This window comes from Lepidochelys kempii, chromosome 6, assembly GCF_965140265.1.
Source record: "Lepidochelys kempii isolate rLepKem1 chromosome 6, rLepKem1.hap2, whole genome shotgun sequence".
NCBI lineage: Eukaryota > Metazoa > Chordata > Testudines > Cheloniidae > Lepidochelys > Lepidochelys kempii.
In genome coordinates, this window is record NC_133261.1 from 76,292,900 (window position 1) to 76,317,495 (window position 24,596).

General features: G+C 37.8%; 1 protein-coding gene across 16 annotated transcripts in view; it reads right to left on the minus strand.

The window, feature by feature from the left end:
• The window catches only part of RYR3 (ryanodine receptor 3), a 581,477-nt gene that overhangs the window by 374,358 nt on the left and 182,523 nt on the right, over window positions 1-24,596 (minus strand). For 15 of the 16 annotated variants that reach the window (XR_012159473.1, XR_012159474.1, XM_073348839.1 and 12 more), the window contains 6 exons: window positions 19,105-19,273; window positions 15,272-15,407; window positions 9,845-9,940; window positions 8,652-8,770; window positions 4,819-4,952; window positions 3,125-3,366 (listed from right to left, as the gene is read on the minus strand). Coding sequence is in view for 14 of the 16 variants with exons in the window: in XM_073348839.1 (XP_073204940.1) it covers window positions 3,125-3,366; window positions 4,819-4,952; window positions 8,652-8,770; window positions 9,845-9,940; window positions 15,272-15,407; window positions 19,105-19,273 (896 nt within the window). In the remaining 2 variants the exon portion in view is untranslated. Of the gene's footprint in view, window positions 1-3,124; window positions 3,367-4,818; window positions 4,953-8,651; window positions 8,771-9,844; window positions 9,941-15,271; window positions 15,408-19,104; window positions 19,274-24,596 lie in introns of those variants that run through there. The other variant, XM_073348838.1, reaches the window with a different exon arrangement.

Here is a 24,596-nt window from a genome sequence, read left to right on the forward strand (position 1 = left end):
TCCCGGGTAATGTGTTAACAAATAGGAGGATAAACCCCCAGGTAAACCTGTTAAAAATCTTTCAGCCATGGGATGCAAAAAGAGCAAACATCCTTCAATGACAAGGTGGAATGTAGAGATGGCTGCCAAATGAATCTTTATGGAGCTTACACAGAGGCCTGAATTGTTCAAATGCAATGTGTATTCCAAGATACTGTGAACCTGTGTTTTTGATGATGGAGCCAAGTGGCCCAGAGAGAAAATCTCTTCCATTTTGCAAGATAAGTTACCCTAATGGAAAATTATCTGCTACTGATGAGAATATTTTGAACCTGTTGAGAGCAGCCCCTCTCCAATGGGTTTAGCCATTCAACATCCATGCTGTAAGGTGGAGACTGAGAGGGCTAAGGTCGAGAACTTGGCCACAATTCAGTGATAGTAGGTTGTGTACAAGAGGTAATGTCACTATAGTCTGGATCAAGAGCATCTGGAGGTTGTCTTGCCCACTTGGGGCTATAAGAATCATCCTGGCATATTCCCATTTCATCATTTTTGAAAATCCTCATTTTATTTTAATATTTAACACAACAAAAAGGCAAACTGGTACATTTGAAGGACTAAAAATAATACATTTTTTCAGCAATACTAACTTGTGTGTCCTAAGATACCAAGAAGCTTGGTTTAATATACATTTGGCATTAAGGCATTTAACTAGGATCTTTAGTTAAATGAATCCAAAGCACTAACCACTCCCAAAAGCATCTCTCCCAGTTTATTCCAAGAGTCTTGTGTAAAACCTGAAACTGCTTTCACAAGAGCAGTATCTACTGCAGTTGTTGCCCTCTACAACATTCTGGACCAAGATTTTATATCTTTCCAGAATACAAATGGAAGCACTCTCATAATTTACATTAAGTATAACTCAGGACAGTGAAGTAAGGATAAAGTTGCTTTAATAGTACTCACTGAATATGCTATTTGGTACTTTTTGTCATTTTTTCATGGAATAATTTATTCAACATGTTTTTCCTGCAGTATTCTAAAGATGGGCATCCCCACAAAAATTCCTCACCATTATTTCCACCATCTGAGATAAGTTATATGACAGAAGCATAAAAAGTAAAATGGATATGGAAGCATCCATGTATGTATTTTATATCATATAACACACAAAAACATATATTAAAAAAAACATTATTAAACTTGCAAAGTCAAGCACATAAAAGGTCATAAATGTCAGAATTAAGGTTGTACAGGCAACCCTATTTCAGACCCCTTGTGAGTTTGCATTATGATAGAATCTTTAATTATATGATCACATATCATTTTTCCCCATTTAGCATTCCAAGAGTCCTTAGCATTATAGAACACTTTTATCTGGAAAAAGGGTTAAATAGTGAGGTGGCAACATTTGCAGATGATATAAAACTACTCAAGATAGTTAGACCCAAAACAGACTGCAAAGAGCTACAAAGGGATCTCACAAAACTGGGTAACTGGGCAACAAAATGGCAGATGAAATTCAATGTTGATAAATTCAAAGTAATGCACACTGGAAAACATAATCCCAACTATACATATAAAATGATGGGGTCTAAATTAGCTGGTACCACTCAAGAGAGAGATTTTGGCATCATTGTGGATAATTCTCTTAAAACATCCACTCAATCTGCAGTGGCAGTCAAAAAAGCCAACAGAATGTTGGGAAACATTAACAAAGGGATAGATAATAAGACAGAAAATATCATATTGCCTCTATATAAATCCATGGTACGGCCACATCTTGAATAGTACGTGTAGATGTGGTTGCCCCATATAAAAAAAAGATCTCTTGGAATTGGAAAAGGTTCAGAAAAGGGCAACAAAAATGATTAGGGGTATGGAGCAGCTTTCATGGGAGGAGAGATTAATAAGATTGGGACTTTTCAGCTTGGAAAAGAGACTACTAAAAGGGGATATGATAGAGATCTACAAAATCATGACTGGTGTGGAGAAAGTAAATAAGGAAGTGTTATTTACTCCTTCTCATAACACAAGAACTAGGGGTCACCAAATGAAATTAATAAGCAGCAGGTTTAAAACAAACAAAAGGAAGTATTTCTTCACAAATGCACAGTCAACCTGTGGAGTTCCTTGCCAGAAGTTGTTGTGAAGGCCAAGACTATAACAGGGTTCAAAAAGAACTAGATAATGAGCCAGGATGGGCAGGGATGGTGTCCCTAGCCTCTGTTTGCCAGATGCTGGGAATGGGTGATGGGATGGATCACTTAATGATGATAGACAAGCCCATGAGGAAATTAATAATCCTAACTTCTGAGCAGTGTTTGAATAATGTGCAATAAATAAGGCATGACCCACACAGTGAACAAGGAGAACAAGAAAGATTTTATAGATGCTCTTTAAGTGAGCAGGGTCTATCCCATATACTGGATGAGGCAGGAGTCTTGTGAAAATGAAATGTGTGATCATGCCATGAAAGACTATATCGCAATGTGCACATACAAGTGGGCCAATTAAGGTTGTACAGGAAATCTTAATTCTGGCATTTTCTAACTTTTGAGTGCTTGACTTTGCAAACAGAATATAGTTCTTTTAACGTTGCTTTTTTATAACCTAGAAAATTGTGCTGAAAAACCCTAACTGAATAAAACAGAAATTCCATTATGTGGTATCATAATGAAATACTGGATTACACAGTAAGGTAACATTCACTGATCTTGAATATTATTAATTTGTGTTCTTTGTTATCCCACACACAATATAATTCAATAATCTGCTAATCTCAGGCACGCTAAGGGCCCTTTATTGCTGTAGATCTGCATTTACAACTTCCATTTATGTCAATGGGAGTTCCATGCATGGATCCAGTGCACCACATGTCCCCATGTAGATAGAAAATAGACTAGGTTAGATAATGACAAGATATAAAAACAATGGCCTAGGAATTTGATTCCATTTATAGAGGTAGAATTCCAGAATAATCCAGCCTGTGCATTGGAGAGTGGAATCTGGCTCATTGCAAAATAGCATGCAATGGAGTAATGATGACCTGGGAGTAATATTTAGGGATATATTATTCCTGAATACTAATTTTTAGAAGGTTATTGGTAAGAATAATTGAAAAATATGCCTAAAGAGTACTTACCAGACCACAAATGAAGGCCATCGAAACCATAGGAGTAGAGGTCATCACCAACACCATTGCCACCCCATCCTTCTCCACCTCCAGGATAAGGAGCATAACCTGATGTAGAGGCCCAGCCAACCCGTAGATGAGTGGGTTCCGCCGTCAAAAATGCGTCTACCTGATCGATTATTAGTTCAAAGTACCACTTCTTATACTGTGCAGAGCCCTCAGCAACCCCCAAAAATATGTTTGGCCTCATGCTAGAATAGAAGAGATACATTTGATTGTACATTTTGTACTATGTATTCCTGGCTTCTTGCAACACTGGAATATGACATTACACTACACCAGGGATCAGCAATCTTTGGCATGCGGCCCGCCAGGGTAAGCCCCCTGGGGGGCTGAGCCGGTTTGTTTACCTGCCGTGTCTGCAGGTTCGGCTGATCGCAGCTCCCACTGGCCACAGTTCACTGCTCCAGGCCAATGGGGGTTGCGTGAAGCAGCATGGGCCGAGGGATGTGCTGGCACTGTGTAAATATGACACCTGAGTTCAGATGTGGAGACACATCATGTAAACTTCTGTCCAGACTGATTCTATCTGTTTTATGACTTTGTATGTCTGCATAATAAATAATACTACTAATAAATAAAAGATAGAGAAAGAAATTGTGCCAAATTCTTAGCTGAACTGAATAACAAACAAGTCCAGGGTGCTATGCATGAAGGAAAAATGTATCCTATAAAAAGAAAAACAATATTGTTTCTATTTTCCTGATACCAAAAGATGGGGGTTGAGATATGAAGAAATAAAATCCTTAATAAAACAAATTATTTTACAATATGCTTACATACTGTATATTCTTAGGCTGATCCAGGAGTGCCCTGCTTTGGACCAGCCTAAGAGAAGTTAGTTTCACTCTCTCATGGAAGAGTGATGTCTCACTCATCATGCACGTTGCTGTCCACTGGACAACTGAGAACTTGAATGGGATTCATCTGAATAACATTACTGAGGAGATGTTGGCTAGAAGTGCCAAAACAGTGAAGAGACCCGGATATGAAACCCTCAAATGCCGATTCCAAAATCTTAGAAATTTAGGCCAGATATCATAAGTATGCTCAGATTAGAGGTACAAATTTTAATAAATAATATATATAATCATTAACTATCAACCTCTTAATAGTAATTTCCTAATTTGAAAATAGTACACTATTAGCTAGTGTGCATGGAGAAGGAAAAAGAATATTGATTCCTTTTATATAATACACAATTTTTGTACTATATTACACTATTGTACTGGACTTATTTTTTGTCTTGATCCTTTCTCCCTAACGGACCTGTTATTTGTTTGCAAACCTCACCAATGTCCAAGAGGGCCCTGCATCAACCTTGTTACAATACAGCATTGTATTTTGTATACTTATGGTATTATATAAATAATCAATTTTTCATTTTTTTATAGTGGGAATTCAACAAGCAGTTTCTCTTCCAAGACAGTTTCCAGAACATTTCCTATATTGTTAGTATGATGAAACTTTTAAAAACAGTTATCATCTAAAAGTTTCCTAAAGAGTATGTCTTTCAGTGATTGCTAATAAAAAAGTTTCTCTCCCCAGAATAAAACAGAGTATTTTCTTAATTTAAAGTAATACTAAATACTAAAGCTCTGTTCATTTGCAAATATAGCAACAAAACAAACACTGCACTATACCTTGTCACATCATTAATCAAACGGGTTTGCAAGAGCAAATCTCTTCGGGGGAGTAGATTGTCGCAGATACAGTTCTGATTGGCACGCACTGCAACTCCATTACAGAGACACAGAGAGCAAAGCACATCAAGAACCTAAAACAGATCAGGGTACGGTCAAGTAAACGTAACTGTTTACAATACAATCCTGATCTCAATTTAATTCCCTTTCAAAATATGCAGGAGACTGGAGAAATATAACATGAAAACTTTGGTGATTTTTCTAAGATTTTTGGTTAAATATGATCTGAACACAGCTTGTAGCAGTGACAGTTGACATCAAATAAGTTAAAACAAGCTCCTATTGATTTTATACCTATATAAAACACTTTAGGATTATAAATCCTAAAGATGGCTTACAAATCTCACAAGAATAGTTCTTCCTATAAGATCTGTGGCACTTAGTTTATGTTCAGTTAGAGTTTGGAGTAAAAGATTTTAAGGTTCAGGGGAGTAGGGGAATGGAACAGTGTGGTGTAAGGGGGGAGAATAGTTAAGGGTCTCTCTTTATCAGAATTGCTTTTCTTCATGATTATGAGCTGACACTGCTTACTTCTCTAATTCAGAATATAGTCTCAAAACATAAGACAAAGGAGTCCATCTTTACATTTATTCTACCTGGCCACTGATGTTTACATTCACTTTAAATTCCCTTTAAGCTGTCAGAGAAGTGTAAAGGGCCCTTAATGTATGGGTATGTCTACACTGCAAAAAAAAAAAAGCCATGTTCTTAACTTGGATTAAAATAGTAGTGAAGACACAGCAACTCTGCTTTTAACTCTGCTACATGGCAGCCTAGGTTTGACTTGAGCTGTTAACCCAAGTAAAAAGCTGAGTTGCGTCTTTACTGCTATTTAATTCAGGTTATGTAACAAGGATTAGCTAACACAAATTATGCACACACATTTTTTGAAGGGTACACATACTCTAAATGAGAATGAGGTACTAAATATGAACAGGATGTGTATATTACTTACATCCTGTTCATGCAATTGATGACCATAATTTCAGGGTGGATTAAAAAAAACCAATGATTTAAAGGAAAAAGATCATTTTTACAAAATTTACATCAGATTTTTTAATTAATACATATTTCTTTTTAAAAATAAACCTGTTTAAAGTTAAATTTAAAAGTATGATAACCTATGTTAAATTCTACATTTATTATAATCTATTAAAATCATTCAAAATAGAACCAAAAATATGGTGCATCGAAAAGACCTCCTGAAATTTTAATGAGTTAAAGGGCACTTCTCTTTTAATTGTATCCAGAAGGGGGAGAAGCTTCTGAGGTCAACTCAAGCTTTGTAAATATGTCTTGATGTCATATACTATATTAAATAAGTATCTCTGTTTATTTTTCAGTCTTTACAATGGATGAATTTGTTTATTTTACTTTTTTCCAAATGTAAGTACTTTGTGTTTCTGTTGTGTAGTAAAGCTTTTGGCTTAATTACTTTGGTTTCAGTTTAGTTTGCAGGTACAGAGAAAACATTTTCTTAATTTGGGAAAATTGAGAAATGAATTAGGACCTGAAAAAACAGGAAAGCTTGTTTTCTTCTTCCAATCAGTGAAGAGGAAAACAAGGTGGGACAAGATGAGATCTACAATCTGAAAATCTCAAAGGACACAGGGCCAGATTTTCATAAGTGTTTAGGCACCTAAAGATACAGAGAGATGCCAGAGGGATATTCAAAAGCACATATGCAAATTAGGAACCTAAAGCCCATTGATTTCACTTCGATTTAAATGCTGCATAATTCCCTCAAACTGCTTGTCAGAACTCATCCCTGAATATCAATATCACTCCAGACAAACACAAAGAATGTTTTAAAAACCTCATGTTTGGATAAAATTGGGTTAATGAGATTCCTTGTTTGATATTTCTTACTACAAGACAGAGTTTCAAATCTAGCAGTCAAATGAAACACTGTTCCCAGAACAACAAAAAAATCCTTTAATTAGCCTATGATGCAGAATCATAGTCATTATAGATGGAAAAGACCAGTTAGGTCATCTAACCCCCTTTCCTGTCAATGCAGAATTGTTCCCTTTTGTGTTTTTAATATTCATTATGCAGTCTACATTTAAATGTTCTAACTGAAGGGGTTTCTTAAGAGACCATTTCACAGTATTACAGATTTTGCTGACAGGATGTATTTCCTGATAATCAGCTAAATTTTTCCCTGTCTTAATTTTAATTGCATACTTCTAGTTATGTCACCTTGTGTTGGTCTAAATATTTCCTAAATGGAGTTTATTACCTTCTGATATTTTTAGTATACTATATTGTAGAAAGCTATGCCATATTTAATTCTTATAATCTTTCTCTGTAAAAAGTTCCAGCCCACTAAACACCATGGTTCCTCTTCTCTAATCATCCTCCAATTTGACAATATCATCCAGATATTAAAGTTCCCAGGACTGAATGTAATATTCCAACTGCAGTCACACCAGAGAATTATTCTCTGTTGTGTAATGTGATGCCATTCTTGATACAGCTACAAATTTTCTTGGCCTCCTTTGCTGCCACAATACATTTCATACCCTTATCTACTTTGCTTCCCACTATTTCTTGAGTATTATTGCTTTCCAGCTTTCTCTCATCTACTTCATAGCTGTGTTTCAAAATTTTCCCTTCAGATATAGATTGTAGTTTTCCAACTTGAATTTTGTTGTGTTCTACTCCTATTTCTAATATCTCTAGGTCATTTTGGATTATTTCTCTCTCCTCACTGGTGCTCAAAACTCTTCCCTATTTAGCATCATCTGTGAATTTCATTAACATGTTGTTCAGTCTCTGTTGTAGATAATTAATTAAGATATTAAATAAAACCTGATTTACCAAAGGTCTCTGTGGTACCTCACTAGACACTTTGTTTACAATCCATGGGATAGTATTAATCTGCAAGACCAATTCAATACATTTTAAGAGTTAGATTTTAGGTAACAGTAAAAACCTTTTAAATGATGTGTATATTTTTTAAAGGCGCTTTTATTAAATATTCATTTACTTTTTCTTAAAATACATTATCTTAATATTCTTATTTCTGCCTTTGTATATTTGAAAGTATAAATGATAATATATCATTCCTCATTCTGGGCAGACTTTGCCCGTGTAAATCCAGAATAATTTATTGAATTCCATGGATTTACACTAGGATGTAAATGAGATCAGATTATGACCTTCCATATCATGCGATCCCTGGTCATGGTAAAAATTAAATTATGCAAGTCTCAGAGCCCAATCCTTGCTCACATGAATAGTCACATGAAAAAGACAATGGAACTTCTTATCTGAGTAAGGACTTGTAAGACTGAGCTCTGTCTTCTTAGATGTATGAAAACAATAGAGCAAGTCCTTCAGCAGTGAACTTGGACCCCAAGGCTGCAAGTTACTCCACACAGGCGGACTCATGAACCCATATGGAGTAATTTGCAGTCTCAAGGTCCTAGATTACATTTACATGTAGCTTTTTATTTATTCTGACACATTATTTGGTTGCCTATCAATATTTATAACAGACACAAATGTGCTGATCATGCATAGAAAGGATGTTTTGAAGGCCTAGTCTCCTACACACACTGATTTATTCTACACAGAAAAGCAATTATAGATTTCACATATTTCATTTTGTTTTTGCAAAGAAATGTAATAGGTATTCTTCACTGTGGGTTTTTAAAATATATTTAAGGACACTATGTATCACATAGGTGGCATTATAGAGACTCATTCACTTTTTTCTGTAAATTACTCTTGATATTATCAATATGTCTTATATTTCTCAATCATACCTTGTGATTGCGTCCATGTTTATCCAGCAATGAAATAATAGACTTGATATGTTCCTCTGCTATCAAATTTAAAGCCTCTGGACTTTCAATCAAGATGCAATGTAATACTTCCAGAATACCTATATGAATGCCACAAAAATCAATTTTACATTAAACAATCTGCAGAACTGAATACAATTTAAGAATGTGGGAAAGAAAAAAGAACATCCTAAGGGGAAAGTAATCATATCTTCCCTTTTGCAGTCTATTCAGTATCTCCAGACTAAAAAGAATGAACTCATCTTCAACAGGCTTTAAGGGCCAGCTATGATATGACTTACATTTGGATTTAATTCTCTGGTTTAAAAAAAAATCTGTCTATGACAGGAAGTTAAAATGCACGTTGAAACTATAATTTGATTTTCTTGACATAAATCTTGGTAAAAACACACAGAAAAAACAAAATTCGCTTCAGCTAGTCACTGAAGGAAATAGTCTTCCTAACAGACTGTATGTTATTGTAAACTTTTTTAAAGCTGTTTTTTATGTATAACATTTTCTTGCTGTTATTTGCTGGGACTGAGCCACAAACAGCATCTATGCTATTTGCAATTATTTTGGTAACTGTTGAGTGGTACCACTTTGCACTGCTATGAATCATACGATTGTACCAGGCCTCATTAAATAATTTATTTCAGGGTTCTTTGTGATGGTACTAGGGAAATTAAGGAAAAGAAAATTCAAATGAAAAGGCGGAGGAGGGCTGGAACATAAGAATGGCCATACTGGGTCAGACCAAAGGTCCATTTAGCCCAGTATCCTGTTTTCCAACAGTGGCCAATGCCAGGTGCCCCAGAGGGAATGAATAGAACAAGTAATTATCAAGTGATCCATCCTGGCTAATAGCCATTGATGGACCTATCCTCCATGAACTTATCTAGTTCTTTTTTGAACCCTGTTATAGTCTTGGCCTTCACAACATCCTCTGGCAAGGAAGATGAAAATGACAGGCTAAAAAAGGAACAGAGTGTTAATCTGAGAGATTTACTTAAGAAAGAACAGTTTGTTAACTTGAGAGATGGGCTTTAATTTTATTTTCATGCAAGAAAAGCTGTTTTCTGATGCTTACTATTTTTCAAGCAAAATTTTTCTTTTTTACAGGATGTAATAGAATTATCAATAGCAACACCCTATTTTTATAAAATTGCTCTTACCTGAGGAAGATTCTAGTCTATCCAATTTACTGATTAGCCAGTCGAGGTTATTGGAAAACTGGGTGCAGTTATTTCTGTTACCACGAATGAGGGCAGCTGGAAAAAAAGGGTTTGATAACACTGATGATAGTTTAACCCTTATATTAACAACCAGTGCTGAATACAAATATTTTAATATAATTTCTAGGATAAACCAAACAAAAATCATAATTATCCTTTCTTTGTCCTATGAACCAAATATATTTGAAATTTTTGTATTAGTAAAATAACCACCTATATTTTGTTTGAACCACTTAGCTCAGGAAACTGGTAATGGAATCTAGTTTACTAATCCAAATTCTACCCAGGTCAGTAGGAAATGTTGTTACCATTTGATAGCTGCTTAGTAGCCTATGTGAAATTAATTAGATGGTATCAGTCTAGTTGATTAAGCCATCACACCTGACACTAACAAACAGGCAGCCATGAAAATATTAATTGACTGTACTACTTATTATTCATAAAGAACCTGTTCCTCCCATCTTGCTCCCATTTTTTAGGGGATGTACATACCCAACTGAAATGTTTGAAACATGACATCTTTTAAATGATGAATACACTCTTAAAACAATCTATCTCAGACTCTTAATGTTATGCATTACTTGAGGTTTGTTAGTGGTCTATTTGATAAAGCAGAACTCTGGTAATAGTGGTACTTAGAAAACAGTATTTGCTATATCCGAACACACCATTAGTCCATCAATTGAAGTATCTTTATCTCAACCCTCTCTAACCGCCTTCCATAATCCCATTTGTATAATGGGACCCATGGGAGAGGTTCCATGGAAAAGAGAATATGCCTGGGCTGTACTATCTTCTCCAGAGAATCTATCTGGGGCCAGACGTTAGACACTGTGCATACCCCTGCTTAGGTATACCCCCAGCCTACTCAATCCTCCCCACAACCCATCTGGTTTCCCTCTTCCCCCATTACAGACCCCATACTTATAGAGAAGCCCCTGTAGGGTCCAGATGGGAGGGCATGTAAAATATCATGGAGGCATTTCACCTACCCTTCCACTTGGGAAGGTGGGAATCTGCCCACCGTGCTCTAGTCCATTATTAGTTATACAAACTACCACCTTCCTTAAATTCAGCTATTAAATACAGCACATGATCAAGGGGCCTGTACTCTTCTAAAGTTGTCCCCAAATATCTCCAGGAGGGAAAATACCATGCAGCTGCAGTACAGGAACAAGTCCAAGTGAAATAAATGGCCTTTAGCTCCACCTCCTGAGCAAAAGGTGCTATAGAATGGATAATTATTGTTCAGCAGCACAGAACTTGCATTGTTTTCAGAATGTAACTGAAATTAACTAACTCTTAATTTCCTCCCCCACAGAACAGCTCACTAATTTGCAAACGCACCATCAAACAAAGATAAAAATAGCCATACTAATTATTGGCCCACTGAAGCCAATTATCAAAGATTTTTATTATAAGGTGGATAATTGTTATATAATTTTGTTACTTATTACAACAGAATAGATGAAGACTGCAAGTATTCTTTTTTAAGAAAGAAAATTTCAGACTGATATCAGGGGAGACGCAGATGTACAGTAGTCCTACAGAGCTACAAAGAATAAAGAATTTGGGGTTGCTCTTTTCTTCTCTGCTCTCTTCCTACTTTCTTTTCTAATTTGTGATATTAGACTGAATGTAAGGTATGAAAATCCTTACCCTACTGAAATCAATAGGAAGTTTGCCATTGACTTCATTGAGGTGCATACACTTCCACTCCAACATGAATTTTCTCTTTCCCCAAAACTCCATCTGTCCCTTGTTTTCCTGTGCTCTAAATCTTTGGCACAAGCTAACTCATCATTCTTCACCAGAGCTAGCTTTGTTTGTAAAAATAAAATAAAAATGTATCAAAAAGAACACTATACGGCAAGTCCTTGTTCTAAAATTCCTTCATATCTCGCTTGCATGTGTCTTTATAGCAAAGCTTGGTTATTTTGCCCCCCTCTGATAGCTCCCCATATAGTATGTCCTCGGGTATGCATCTGTCTTCCAACCTACTCAGATAGCCCAGCCAGTGCAGTCCTCTTTCCTTGAGCAGGGCTGTCACACTTGGTAAATATGTCCTATGAAGAACCTCTGCATTGGTGACTTTATATTGTCATTTGATGTAGAGTATGTGGCATAAACAGAGTAGGTGGAAACTGTTTAACCTTTTCTCCTGATAAGCGTAAGTTATCCATGTTTCCCCACCATACATGAGAGTGCTGAGAACACAAGCTTGGTACACAAGCATTTTGGTCTTGATGGTAAGCTTTGAGTTGTTCCATGCTCTTTTAGTTAGTCTGCTAAAGGAGGTGGCAGCCTGAGGATGTTGTGAAAGCCAAGACTATAACAGGGTTCAAAAAAGAATTCGATAACTTCATGGAGGACAGTTCCATCAATGGCTATTAGCCAGGATGGGCAGGGATGGTGTCCCTAATCTCTGTTTGCTAGAAGCTGGGAATGGGCAACAGGGGATGAATCACTTGGTGATTACCTATTCTGTTTATTCCCTCTGGAGCACATGGCATTGGCCACTGTCGGAAGACAGGATACTGGACTAGATGGACCTTTGGTCTGACCCAGTAGGGCCATTCTTATGTTTTTATATTCCTATGTGAACATTTAGTTCTTCATTCAGTGAGAGGTTGGTGGTCACTGTAGAACCAAATAACTGAAATTCTGGGCTACTTCTAGCTGGTTTGCATTTAAGGTAATTGAAGGATCTTGTGGAACCCCCTGTCCTAATACAACCGTTTTCTTAATGCTGATGATCGACAAGAACCTGAAAGGCGGTCCATGAGCTTTATAGCTTCACTATAAAGACACATGCAAGCAAGATATGAAAGAATTTGGAATTGATCCTGACCGATGGGAAACTTTGGCAAGTGATTGTAACAAGTGGCGCCATTGTCTCCATCTGGGCATCAAAGTCCATGACAAGAGCTGGCTCCTACAGCTTGAAGAGAAAAGAGTACATAGGAAGCAAGCAGCTCCCAACCAAGATACATACATTTGCAGCAACTGCCAAAGATCATGCAAATCTTGGATCAGACTATTCAGAGACATTGCAAACCAACTACACCATAGGCTGAAATTGCCACAGTCTTGTGCAGATGAAAGGATGGCAACAAACTTATAAAAGGGATTATGCTAACTTGTGGGCAAGCTAATACTCTGGAGAGAGGGAGAGAGAGAGAGAGGGAGATCGAGATCGAGATCTGACTTGTTGGCAAATAGGGGTGGTTTGGTTCTGGAAGCCTTGACAGACCCATGTTGCAGTGGTCTGTTTGCTAGAGGTTGGTTTAAGCCATAAGGTTTGGAACCAGAAACACACTTTCCCAAAATGCAATGGTCTTTAGATCCTGGATATTGGTATAGGCCCATCTTTATCTTACATATGAGAATATTCTCTCCTATTTTCCTGATTTAAAAAAAATAATTCACTCCCACTTGGACACCATAAACACATTTTATAAATAAACCACACAAGCACTGTGTGTTGCATTTAAAATTTTTCTACTTTTCTAGGTGTGGTGCTGAGGGATTTTTTAGGGTTGTCAAGTGATTAAAAAAAATAATCGTGATTCATTGCCTGATTAAAAAAAAATCACGATTAATTGCACAATTAATCATGCTGTTAAACAATAACAGAATACCATTTATTTAAATAGTTTTGGATGTTTTCTACATTTTCAATTAGATTGATATCAATTACAACACACAATACAAAGTGTACAGTGCTCACTTTATATTTATTTTATTAGAAATATTTGCACTGTAAAAAACAAAAGAAATAGTATTTTTCAATTCATTTAATACAGGTATTGTAGTGCAATCTCTTTATCATGAAAGTTGAATTTACAAATGTAAAATTATGTACAAAAAATAACTGCATTCAAAAATAAAACAACGTAAAACTTTCGCATCTACGAGTCCACTCAGTTCTACTTCAGCCAATCGCTTAGACAAACAAGTTTGGTTACAATCTGCAGGAGATAATGCTGCCAGCTTTTGTTCACAATGTCACCTGAAAGTCAGAACAGGCATTCACATGGCACTGTTGTAGCCGGCATAGCAAGAAATTTACGTGCCAGATGCGCTAAAGATTCATATGTCCCTTCGTGCTTCAACCACCATTCCAGAGATCATGCATCCACGCTGATGATGGGTTCCTGCTCAATAACAATCCAAAGCAGTGCAGACCAACACATGTTCATTTTCATCATCTGAGTAGATGCCACCAGCAGAAGGTTGATTTTCTTTTTTGGTGGTTCGGGTTCTGTAGTTTCCACATCTGAGTGTTGCTCTTTTAAGATTTCTGAAAACATGCTCCACACCTTGTCCCTCTCAGATTTTGGACAGCACTTCAGATTCTTAAACCTTGGGTCAAGTGCCATAGCTATTTTAAAAAATCTCACATTGGTACCTTCTTTGCGTTTTGTCAAATCTGCCGTGAAAGTGTTCTTAAAATGAACATGTGCTGGGTCATCATCCGAGACTGCTATAACATGAAATATATGGCAGAATGCAGGTAAAACAGAACAAGAGACATGCAATTCTCCCCCAAGGAGTTCAGTCACAAATTTAATTAATGCATTATTTTTTTAACAAGCGTCATCAGCATGGAGGCATGTCCTCTGGAATGGTGGCCGAAGCATGAAGGGGCATACAAATGTTCAGCATATCTGGCATGTAAATACCTTGCAACGCCGGCTACAAAAGTGCCATGTGAACACCTGTTCTCACTTTTAGGTGACATTGTAGATAAGAAGCAGGCAGCAGTATCTCCCATAAATGTAAACAAACTTATTTGTCTTAGCAATTGGCTGAACAAGAAGTAGGACTGAGTGGACTCGTAGGCTCTAAAGTTTTAAATTGTTTTTGTTTTTGAGTGCAGTAATGTAACAAAAAACCCTACATTTGTAAGTTACACTTTCACGTTAAAGAGATTGCACTACAGTACTTGTATGATGTGAATTGAAAAATACTATTTCTTTTCTTTATCCTTTTTACAGTGCAAATATTTGTAATAAAAATAATAATATAAAGTGAACACTGTACACTTTGTATTCTGTGTTGTAATAGAAATCAATATATTTGAAAAGGTAGAAAAATATCCAAAAATATTTACTAAATTTCAATTGGTGTTCTGTTGTTTAATTGCAGTGCGATTAATTGCAGTTAATTTTTTTGAGCTAATCACATGAGTTAACTGCGATTAATCGACAACCCTAGTTTTTTCTATTGTACTGAAAGTGTCCAGTTTTTTATTTTTAAACAAATAATGTAGTTCACATGGCAAGATATGTCCCACATAAAAGTCCTTTTTCAAGGGACAGGAAAAAAAGTTCTTACACTACAATGGACTGCTTGAGAACTTACCTAGCAATTTGTAAAGGAGATTCAGAATTTCCTTCCATGCTGTTCCACTTTCCTCCCTTGCAACTCCTGCAAAATGAGCTGCACTGTTGTAGACATTTAAGCGATCGATGCAGTTCAAAACAAGTGCCAGCATTCCCTAAAAAATGACATGATATAGAGGAAAATATCCACATATTCCTTTGAATTTTAACACATTTGTTGAGCTACATGCTGAAAAGCCAATATTGTTTTAAACACATGGGGAACTATTGTGCTTGAAATTAGAGTTTTTTGAACATGCATTTTTCTGTATCCAAGCTATAAATATCCTCTTTTGAGGATGATTCAGCTTTTTTTTTTTTTTTGTTGGCTTGCCCACGAGAGTTTAATCTAAATGCTGTACACATTAAGGAATAAAGAGCATGACAATCTTATAAAGACCGTCTTTACATTTTCTGTGAATGGAATCTGACTCACATAGAAACAGCTCTAGATGCAGAACTTTCCTTTTTTATTAATGGAAACAACTAATTCCAGTCAGACAAACTGATACCACTTACGAATTTGTACTCCATAAAACCCCTGGTGATTAGAAAAAGGCTGGAATTTTGATAAGCCAACAAAACTGTCTCAAGAGAATCAAGTCCAAATGCCTGAATAAATATTCTAATTCATTTGTAGCTGTTATTATAATACTGAAAAACTAATGTATTTTAAACATCTCTAAATATTACTTAAAATAGATTTTTCTATCCATAAAAATATTATAAAATCACAGCTATGTAGGATTGGAAGGGACCTCAAGAGCTCATTTAGTCCAGAGGTTCTCAAACTGTGGTCTGTGGACCACCAGTGGTCCGCGAGCTCCATTCAGGTGGTCTGTGGAGTTCCCTCTAAGGTGCACAACAGGGTGGCCACACACAAGAGAATGAAGGGCCACCTATCTAATTAGTGGAGCCACACAGACGTGGCTCCACTAATTAGGTGTCTGGACCCTGGAGAAGATGCACATGTAAGGTGAGGTGGCGGCCATGGGGGGGAATAGAGATTAGGTGGGAGGGGGCAGTGGGGTGAAAAGAGGGGGTGGGAGGGAATTTGGGATGTGTAGGGCTGCAGCGGCCACAGAAAGAGGCAACTTTCCCCAGCTCCAGGGCTGTGGCTGCCGGGGAGAGACAGCCCTCCTTCCCAGCCTCAGCTCTGTGGCTGCTTTGGCGGGGGAAAGAGGGCACATCCATCGCACTAGAAAGTTAAGACTACTGATATTAAAATATGAATTGTGTGCTTTTATTTGTAGAACAAAAAAAGTTAATTATTATTAAGTTTTTTTTATATAGTGCTTTTATCCAAAGAACTTTAAAATAGTTAGCTAATGGTACAAACAACATTTGGAAAGATCACTAAGTGGTCCGCCAAGACCCTCAGCAATTTTCAAGTGGTCCATGAAAAAAAAAGTTTGAGAACCACTGATCTAGTCCATTCCCCTATGCAAAGGCAGGAATAAAGTACACCTAGATCATCTGTGCGAGGTATTTGTCTGATCTGTTCTTATAAACCTTCAAGGACAGGGATCCCAGAACTTCCCTAGGTAATCTGTTCAAGTGCTTAACTACCCTGAAAGTTACAAAAGTTTCTCAAAGTATCTAACCTAAATCTCCCTGCTTGCAAACTAAGCCAATTACTACTTGTCCTACCCTCAATGGACATGGGAAACAATTGATCACCTTACTTATTTTTTAAACAACCTGTACGTATTTGAAGACTGATCTGGCCCTACATAGGCCTTCTCTTCCCTACACTAAACCTCCATTTTTTCAACCTTTCTTCATAAGTTAGTTTTTTCTAAAACTCTTATTTGTCACTCTAATGTGGACAATTCCCAGTTTGTTCCCATCTTTCCTAAAGTGTGGTGCCAAAACAGTACTCCAGCTGAAGCCTAAGTAGTGTTGAGTAGAGAAGAACAATTACCCTCTGTGTTTACATCTGACACTCCTGTTAATACATCACAAAATGACATTTGCCTTTTTTGCAGCAGCATCACACTGACTCTCATTCCACTTGTTTTCCAAATCCCTCAGATCTTTTTTCTGCAGTACTACTGTCTAGCGTTATTCCCCATTTTGTAGCTGTGCATTTGATTTTTCATTTCTAAGTGTAGTACTTTGCACTTGTCTTTACTGAATTTCATCTTTTTGATTTCATACCAACTCTCCAGTTTATCAAGATCATTTTGAATTCTAATTGTGTCCTCCAAAGTGTTCGCAACCCATTGCAAATTTTATAAACATATTTTCCACTCCATTATCCAAGTTATTAATGAAAATATTGAATAGTACCAGATCCAGGACAGACCCCTTGTGGAACACAACTTGATATGCCCTTCCGGTATGACAGTGAACCATTAAGAACTATTCTGAGTACAGTCTTTCAAACAGCTGTGCACTCACCTTATAATAATTTTATCTAGATCATGTTTTCCTAGTTCAGTTATGAGACTGACACTTGGGAATGTGTCAAAAGCTTTACAGAAGTCAAAATACATCACATCTACTGCTTTCCCCTTTCCCACTAGACTGGTTACCTTGTCAAAGGAGGAAATTAGATTGGTTTGGCATGATTTGTTCTTGACAAATCCATGTTGGCTATTACTTACCAGCTTTTTATCCTTTAGCTTTGAATAAATTGATAATTTAAAATTTATTCAAATATGTTTCCGGATATCAAAGTTAGGCTGATTGATCTATAACACCCTAGCACTGGTGCTGGAACTTGGGGTGCTGAGGTTGCTGCTGCACCCCCTGGAGCTTAAAGTAGTAATAACAACTCAAATACATGGTTTCTGCCTTCAACACCCACACTATAAAAATTGTTCCAGTACCACTACACCCTAGCTCCTTCTTTCCTCCGTTTTGAATATTGGTACTATGTTTGCTCTTCTCCAGTCCTTAGGGACCACACCTGTTCTCCATGAGTTCTTGAAAATAATTACTGAAAGTGAAGATACTGCTTCAGCTAGTAACCTTGGGTGAATTTCATCAGGCCCCATCTACATGAATACATCTAACTTATCCAAATATTGTTTAACCTATCCATTCCCTATTCTGTCATGAGAGCCTTCCCTCTTGTTAATATTAACTGTGTTAAGCTTCTGGTCACAATTAATCTTTTTAGTGAAGACTGAAGCAATAAAAAGCATTAAACATGTCTCTCTGTCTCATCTGTTCTTTTGCTCTCCTTCCCCATTAAGTACAGAACTTATACTTTCCTTCATCTTTCTCTTGCTTAGAATGTATTGAAGAACCTCTTTTTATTGCCTTTTATGTCCCCTGTAGTTGTAACTCATTTTCATTACTTTATAATAATCTCAGAGCCTACCAATGTTAGAATTACGTAGTGTATCCCCTTCCATAAAACTGGGATTTCTCTGCAGTATAAAGCTCTTGTTTCTAACCCTCAGGGGTTGGCAAGCTATCAGACCTTAAACTTATCATTGGTCCAAGACTTAACATAAGCCACCTTGGGCCTCTTGTGTAATTTTTTTTTGGGGGGAGGGAATAAATAACTTCTTTGTATCAGTGTGATTTCATTAATAATGACACTTGTTTGAAGATGCTCAGAAGAATGAAATATTAGACTAAATACAAATGGACATGGATTAGTAGACAGCGACCAGGTGAGGCAGTCAAAGGTGCATGCTAACAGCAATGTAGCATATGATTTTACAATTTACTACATATACCCACAGCAAATACGTACACACAAATCCTAGTATTAATGCCTCTGGAAGACAAACATTTTGTTTTCCTATTAATGCTAGTTATAGGATATGCTGAAACAATCTAATAATCCCCCCTCACCTCTTCTTTGAACAAATTTTGTCTGTTTTTGAGTGAGCGAAGTTTGTTTTGCTTATCTTCATGTTCTAGTTCTTCTTCTGGAGGCTGGAAATAAGTAATCAGGTCTTGCAGGGTCTCAAGTACCTCCTCAATAGGCAGGGCGATGGGTGCTGCTGTTCTGTTGTTTCCACTAAGAATCGAGAAAGAAAGATTGACAGTAGTAACTTCTCTATACAATTTACGTTACAATATTAATATAGCAACCTATTGGCCTTTTGATATCTAAAGCAGTTCCTTTTATACATATGACTAGGAATGGCTAAAAATAAAATACTTGCTACGTGTGCCCCAAGTGTAACATTAGGCAGCAATTAACCTGAATTGCCAGTAACTCATACAACAGTTTATTGGATATTCCGTGAACAAACAAGCCTGACTGAAGCTGGATCATGATATTCAGAGAAGTCCTATGGCCTGGTTTATACAGGAGGTCAGAGTAAATGATCACAGTGATCCTTTCTAGCCTTAAAATCTATGAATGTTAGCTCCTACATATGTGTAACATGAAGGGGAAAAAAATGAAAAAGAGAAGAGAGAAAGCAAGTAAACAAGATGATAAGGGAAAGCAACAAGATAAAGAAAACTGCTATTTCTTAATTTTGTAATGGATTCTCTAATAGAGATTGCTCCCATTAAATGTCAATTGGAATGTAACAAATAGATCAATAGTGGTACAAGGATAGCCTCATATTGCCATACAGTTTCATATTTTTGCAAAAAAAAAGAAGAAAGACGTATCTTTCTAAGAGTGTGGAGAAGGGATCAAGTTAACATGATGTTATGGGGGGGGGGGTTAGGAGCTAGAAGAAGGAAAGATAAGTCAAAAACACTGCCACTCAGTCTCTCCTCACTCAAATTTGAGTATTCACATTTTCCAAGCAGAGGATTGTTTCAATTACCATCAGACAAATACAACGATAAAGCATAGTACTTCCACAGTAGAACTGATTGGAAAGAAAATCCCCCTTCACAGAAAATTTTAATGAAAATGCAAACCATTTCTTTTTCAGCAAAATTGACAGAAAAGCACACATACACTCTCCATGACAACATTCAGTTAATAGGAAAACCCCCCAATTTTCTATCAAACAGTTTTGATAGAAAATTGTTGATCAGAACTACTCCACACATCATATAGCAGCTGTGGCTATTTTTACAACATCTCTTAGAAAAAGAGGAGCAGGAGAAAGAGACAGCAGTATTTTCAGTAATGTTGTTTAGGTCAAAGAGATTGATATTTTTCAGCTCTATTACTATGATTTCCCCCCTCCTTTTGCTGTACAGTTCCCTTGTATCACTAAATATACTGAAGAAGGAACAAATGAAATATGTTCTTCCAAATGAGCTTTGGTTATTGTCAGAGATGGGCCTGAATAAAAATCCAATAACTTAACATGCCCCAAGCTGAGGAAAGTTCAGATCCAGATATAGATCCAAACGTGAAAGCTTTGAGGCCATCTCTAGTAATGTTTGTGTTCTCAATTTCCATCTTTGCATTACTTCTCTATGCTACCTCCAGATTTTTCAAAATTGCACACCAAGATTCTTAATTTCACTCTTTTCTTACACATTTTCCCAAAGTCATTAGAAATTAATGCACACAGAATCCAAACTTCCCTTTCACCCTAGAAATCACCTTGCCAGAACACAAGACACAGATCTAGATCAGCACAAGGAAGATTGTATTTTCACTTCCTTTAAGATACACATGTTGCTGAATATTAAAGCATGTTATTCTGGAAGGTTGGTAATACAACAACCAATTTACTCAAAGGAGGGAAAAAAAACAAGAGAAAAAGCAGAAGTAGCATACTGGATTCACAATGCAACACACCAAAAATATGCCTCATGATTTAAAACACGTTTTCAGCTACAACATATATCTAAATATTATAGTAATTTCTATCTTCCAAAAGGGTAAATTTATCTATGCACATATTTTGCTTCTGTATCTGAACTCCAAACTATGACTGGAACAGACAGTTCAGAATTATTCCATTTAAAGTCTCAACCTTTATTAGGCAACTAAAGTCTTATAATACTAATCTAACTTGCAAAAAGAAAAGGAGTACTTGTGGCACCTTAGAGACTAACCAATTTATTTGAGCATAAGCTTTTGTGAGCTATGCTCAAATAAACTGGTTAGTCTCTAAGGTGCCACAAGTACTCCTTTTCTTTTTGCGAATACAGACTAACACGGCTGCTACTCTGAAACTAATCTAACTTGATAACTGACAGCAATGATTCTAAACAATACTGTAGACCATAGTACACAAGTTGGCTACACCGCAGTTGATCAAATCTTTTTTGGCACCATATACTTTTTTTAAAAAACCCAATCCAAGACAGCTGAAAAACTTAGGCTAAGTATTCATTTGCATGAATAATGTAAAAGTAAGCTAAATGTTTTTCATTGAGAAAAGTATCTACTTTGTAGATACAGTTGATTAAATACTGGCTTAAATAGTTACCTCTGATATAGCAAAATTGGACAATGTGACAAATCTGACATCTACTCTGGCTGAATTTGACAGTTTTGTTCACTGAGGTCCAAGATTTTTATTTAATTTTTTTTGTGAAGTGGGGACCCTGTCTGCAATCTACAATTTAGATGCTTGGTCTTCATGACTGGTAAAATCTAGCATAAGGGAATTTTGTTCTAACATTGGCTGAGATTAATATCTCTTTGGGAAAGGAAAATATTACCTTCTCTCACATGCGTGGTACAGCAGTTAGGCCAACTACTGCCCTGTTTTTAACCACCCTTCATGAAGAAAGTTATGGAGAAGGTTGTGATAGGAATATTCTGGTGTTATGTGGAGATCTCCAATTTCCTTGACTGCTTTCACATGGGTTTTCAATCCAGTTACAGTGCACAGACAACGTTTAATCTCCTCAGTTGCTGCTCTCCTCCTATCAATGGACAGAAGTCAAATGTCCAAGCGGACTTGCTTAAAACTGTCGTCAACCACTGATGCCACAGTGTTTTGTAGACTTTTCTAAGGTTATGACAAGGTTAGATGGGGGCAACACTTTACTGGTTTCATTCTTTCTCTCAGAGAGAATCAAATGGTAGTGATGGCTCATCTACCAGAGGGAAATTGTCATGTCCTAGTGTCTAGACAAGATCAGAACACAGATGAGACTCGATCCTAAAATGGAGGGATGCTGGCTGGGTAGGAGAAGCATCTTGATACCATGATAGAGATGGTGTTAACACTATTACTTTGTTACCAATACATTAGGTTTTGTTAGTTAGTTGCATAGTTTGGGGATGAATGTGGATCCCTGTTCATTCCTCAATTTACAACTAATATTGGATTAGCCTGATGTGTTCCCCCCACGCTATTTCCTGTTGGTTAAATTACTACACATGCTTCTCTCTGAAGCAGACATAAATACAATTATCAACAAATATTTGAGATACCACGGCCAAAATGATGTGTACATAGTAGACACTTGAAGAAAAAATGGTTACCTACCTTTTTGTAACTGTTGTTCTTCAAAATGTGTTGCTCATGTCCATTCCATTCTAGGTGTGTGCATTCCTACGTGCACAGTCGTTGGAGATTTTTGCCTTAGCGGTATCTGTAGGGTCGGCTGTGGTGCCCTCTTAAGTGCCGTGCTCATGCGCTTGTATATTAGGCACCACCAGCCCTATACCCTCTTAGTTCCTTCTTGCCAGCAACTCCAACAGAGCAGCAGGAGGGCAGATAATGGAATGGACATGAGCAACACATCTTGAAGAACAAGTTACAAAAAGGTAGGTGACCATTTTTTCCTCAGAGTGCTTGCTCATGTTGATTCCATTATAGGTGATTCACAAGCGGTATTCTTGGAGGTGGGCTTGGAATTCTCGGTCTTCCAATATTGCTCTACCAAAGCCAGCATCATCCCGGGACTGCTGCGTAGTGCGTAATGGGACATGAACGTGTGGATGGATGACCAGATGGCTGCCCTGCAGATATGCTGGATCAGCACTTGGGCTAGGAAAGCTGCCAAAGAGGCTTGCACCCTGGTTGAATGGGCGGTTCCAATTGCTGGAGGGGGCACCTTTGCCTGATCATAGCAGCAGTGAATACAGGCAGTGATCCAAGAAAAAATTCTTTGAACAGACACTGGATGACCTTTCATTCTGTTGGCCAATGTGCCAAATAATTGTGTCGACTTGCGGAATGGCTTGGTCCTGTCAATGTAGAAGGCTAGCACCCTCCTGACATCTAGGGAATGCAACCTGTGCTACTCCTCCAATTTATGTGGCTTTGGAAAAAAGACAGGTACGTATACGTCCTGGCCCATATGAAACTGAGAGACCACCATGGGCAGGAACGCCGGGTGTGGCTGCAGCTGGACTTTGTTCTTGTAGAAGACCATATAGGGAAGTTCCAAGGTAAGTGCCATAATCTCAAAGACCCTGCAGGCAGATGTTATTGCAACCAAGAACACGATTTTCCGGGAAAGGAGGAGGAGGGAGCAGGAAGCGAGAGGCTTGAAGGGGGGACCCATGAGGTGCGACGGCACTAGATTCAGATCCCACAGAGGGATGGGGTGCCAGACTTGAGGGTAGAGATGTTCCAGGCCTTTGAGGAACCTGACCATCATGTCCTGAGTGAAAACCGACCCGCCCTGAAGCAGAAGATGGAAGGCTGAAATAGCAGCCAAGTGGACCTTAATAGATGAAAGGAACAGGCCTTGGAGCTTGAGATACAGAAGGTGGTCTAGGATTAACTACAGAGAGGCCTGCTTGGGCTGAATACCTTTATTTGAGGTCCAACATGTGAACTGCTTCCATTTGACCAGATAGGTCGCTATGGTGGGGGGCTTTCTACTGCTGAACAGGACCTGTTGGACATCAGCCGGGCACTCCTGCTCCTCCGCATTTAACCATGCAGCAGCCAAGTTGCCAGGTGCAGCACCGCCAGGTTCAGATGTGGAAGACTGTTGTGGTTTTGGGACAGCAGGTCTGGCCAGAGCTGTAGCTATAATGGAGCAGCCACCAAGAGGTCCTCCAGCAGTGTGTCGAACCAGTGCTGGCACAGCCAACCCGGTGCTATGAGGATAACCTTTGCCCCGTTCTGCTTGATCTTCATGAGGACTCTGAATTAACAGCACTGGAGGGAAGGTGTACAGAAGGCCCCTGACCATGGGAGCAGAAAAGCATGCAAAAGGGAGCCTCTGTCAATCTCCCAAAATGAGCAGAAAACATGGCATTTCCTATTCTGCCTGGACACGAATAGGTCCACCTGGGGAGTCCCCCACCTCTGGAGGATAATGCTGACCACTTCTGGATGGAGTGACCACTTGTGGCGAGACGAGACGGTCCTGCTGAGGTGATGTGCTAAAGCGTTCCTAGTCCCGAGGAGGTGTGTGGCTACGAGATGGACAGCGTGTTGAACAAAGAAGTCCAAGATCCTGAGGACTCCTTTGCAAAGAGTTGACAATCTGGCTCTGTC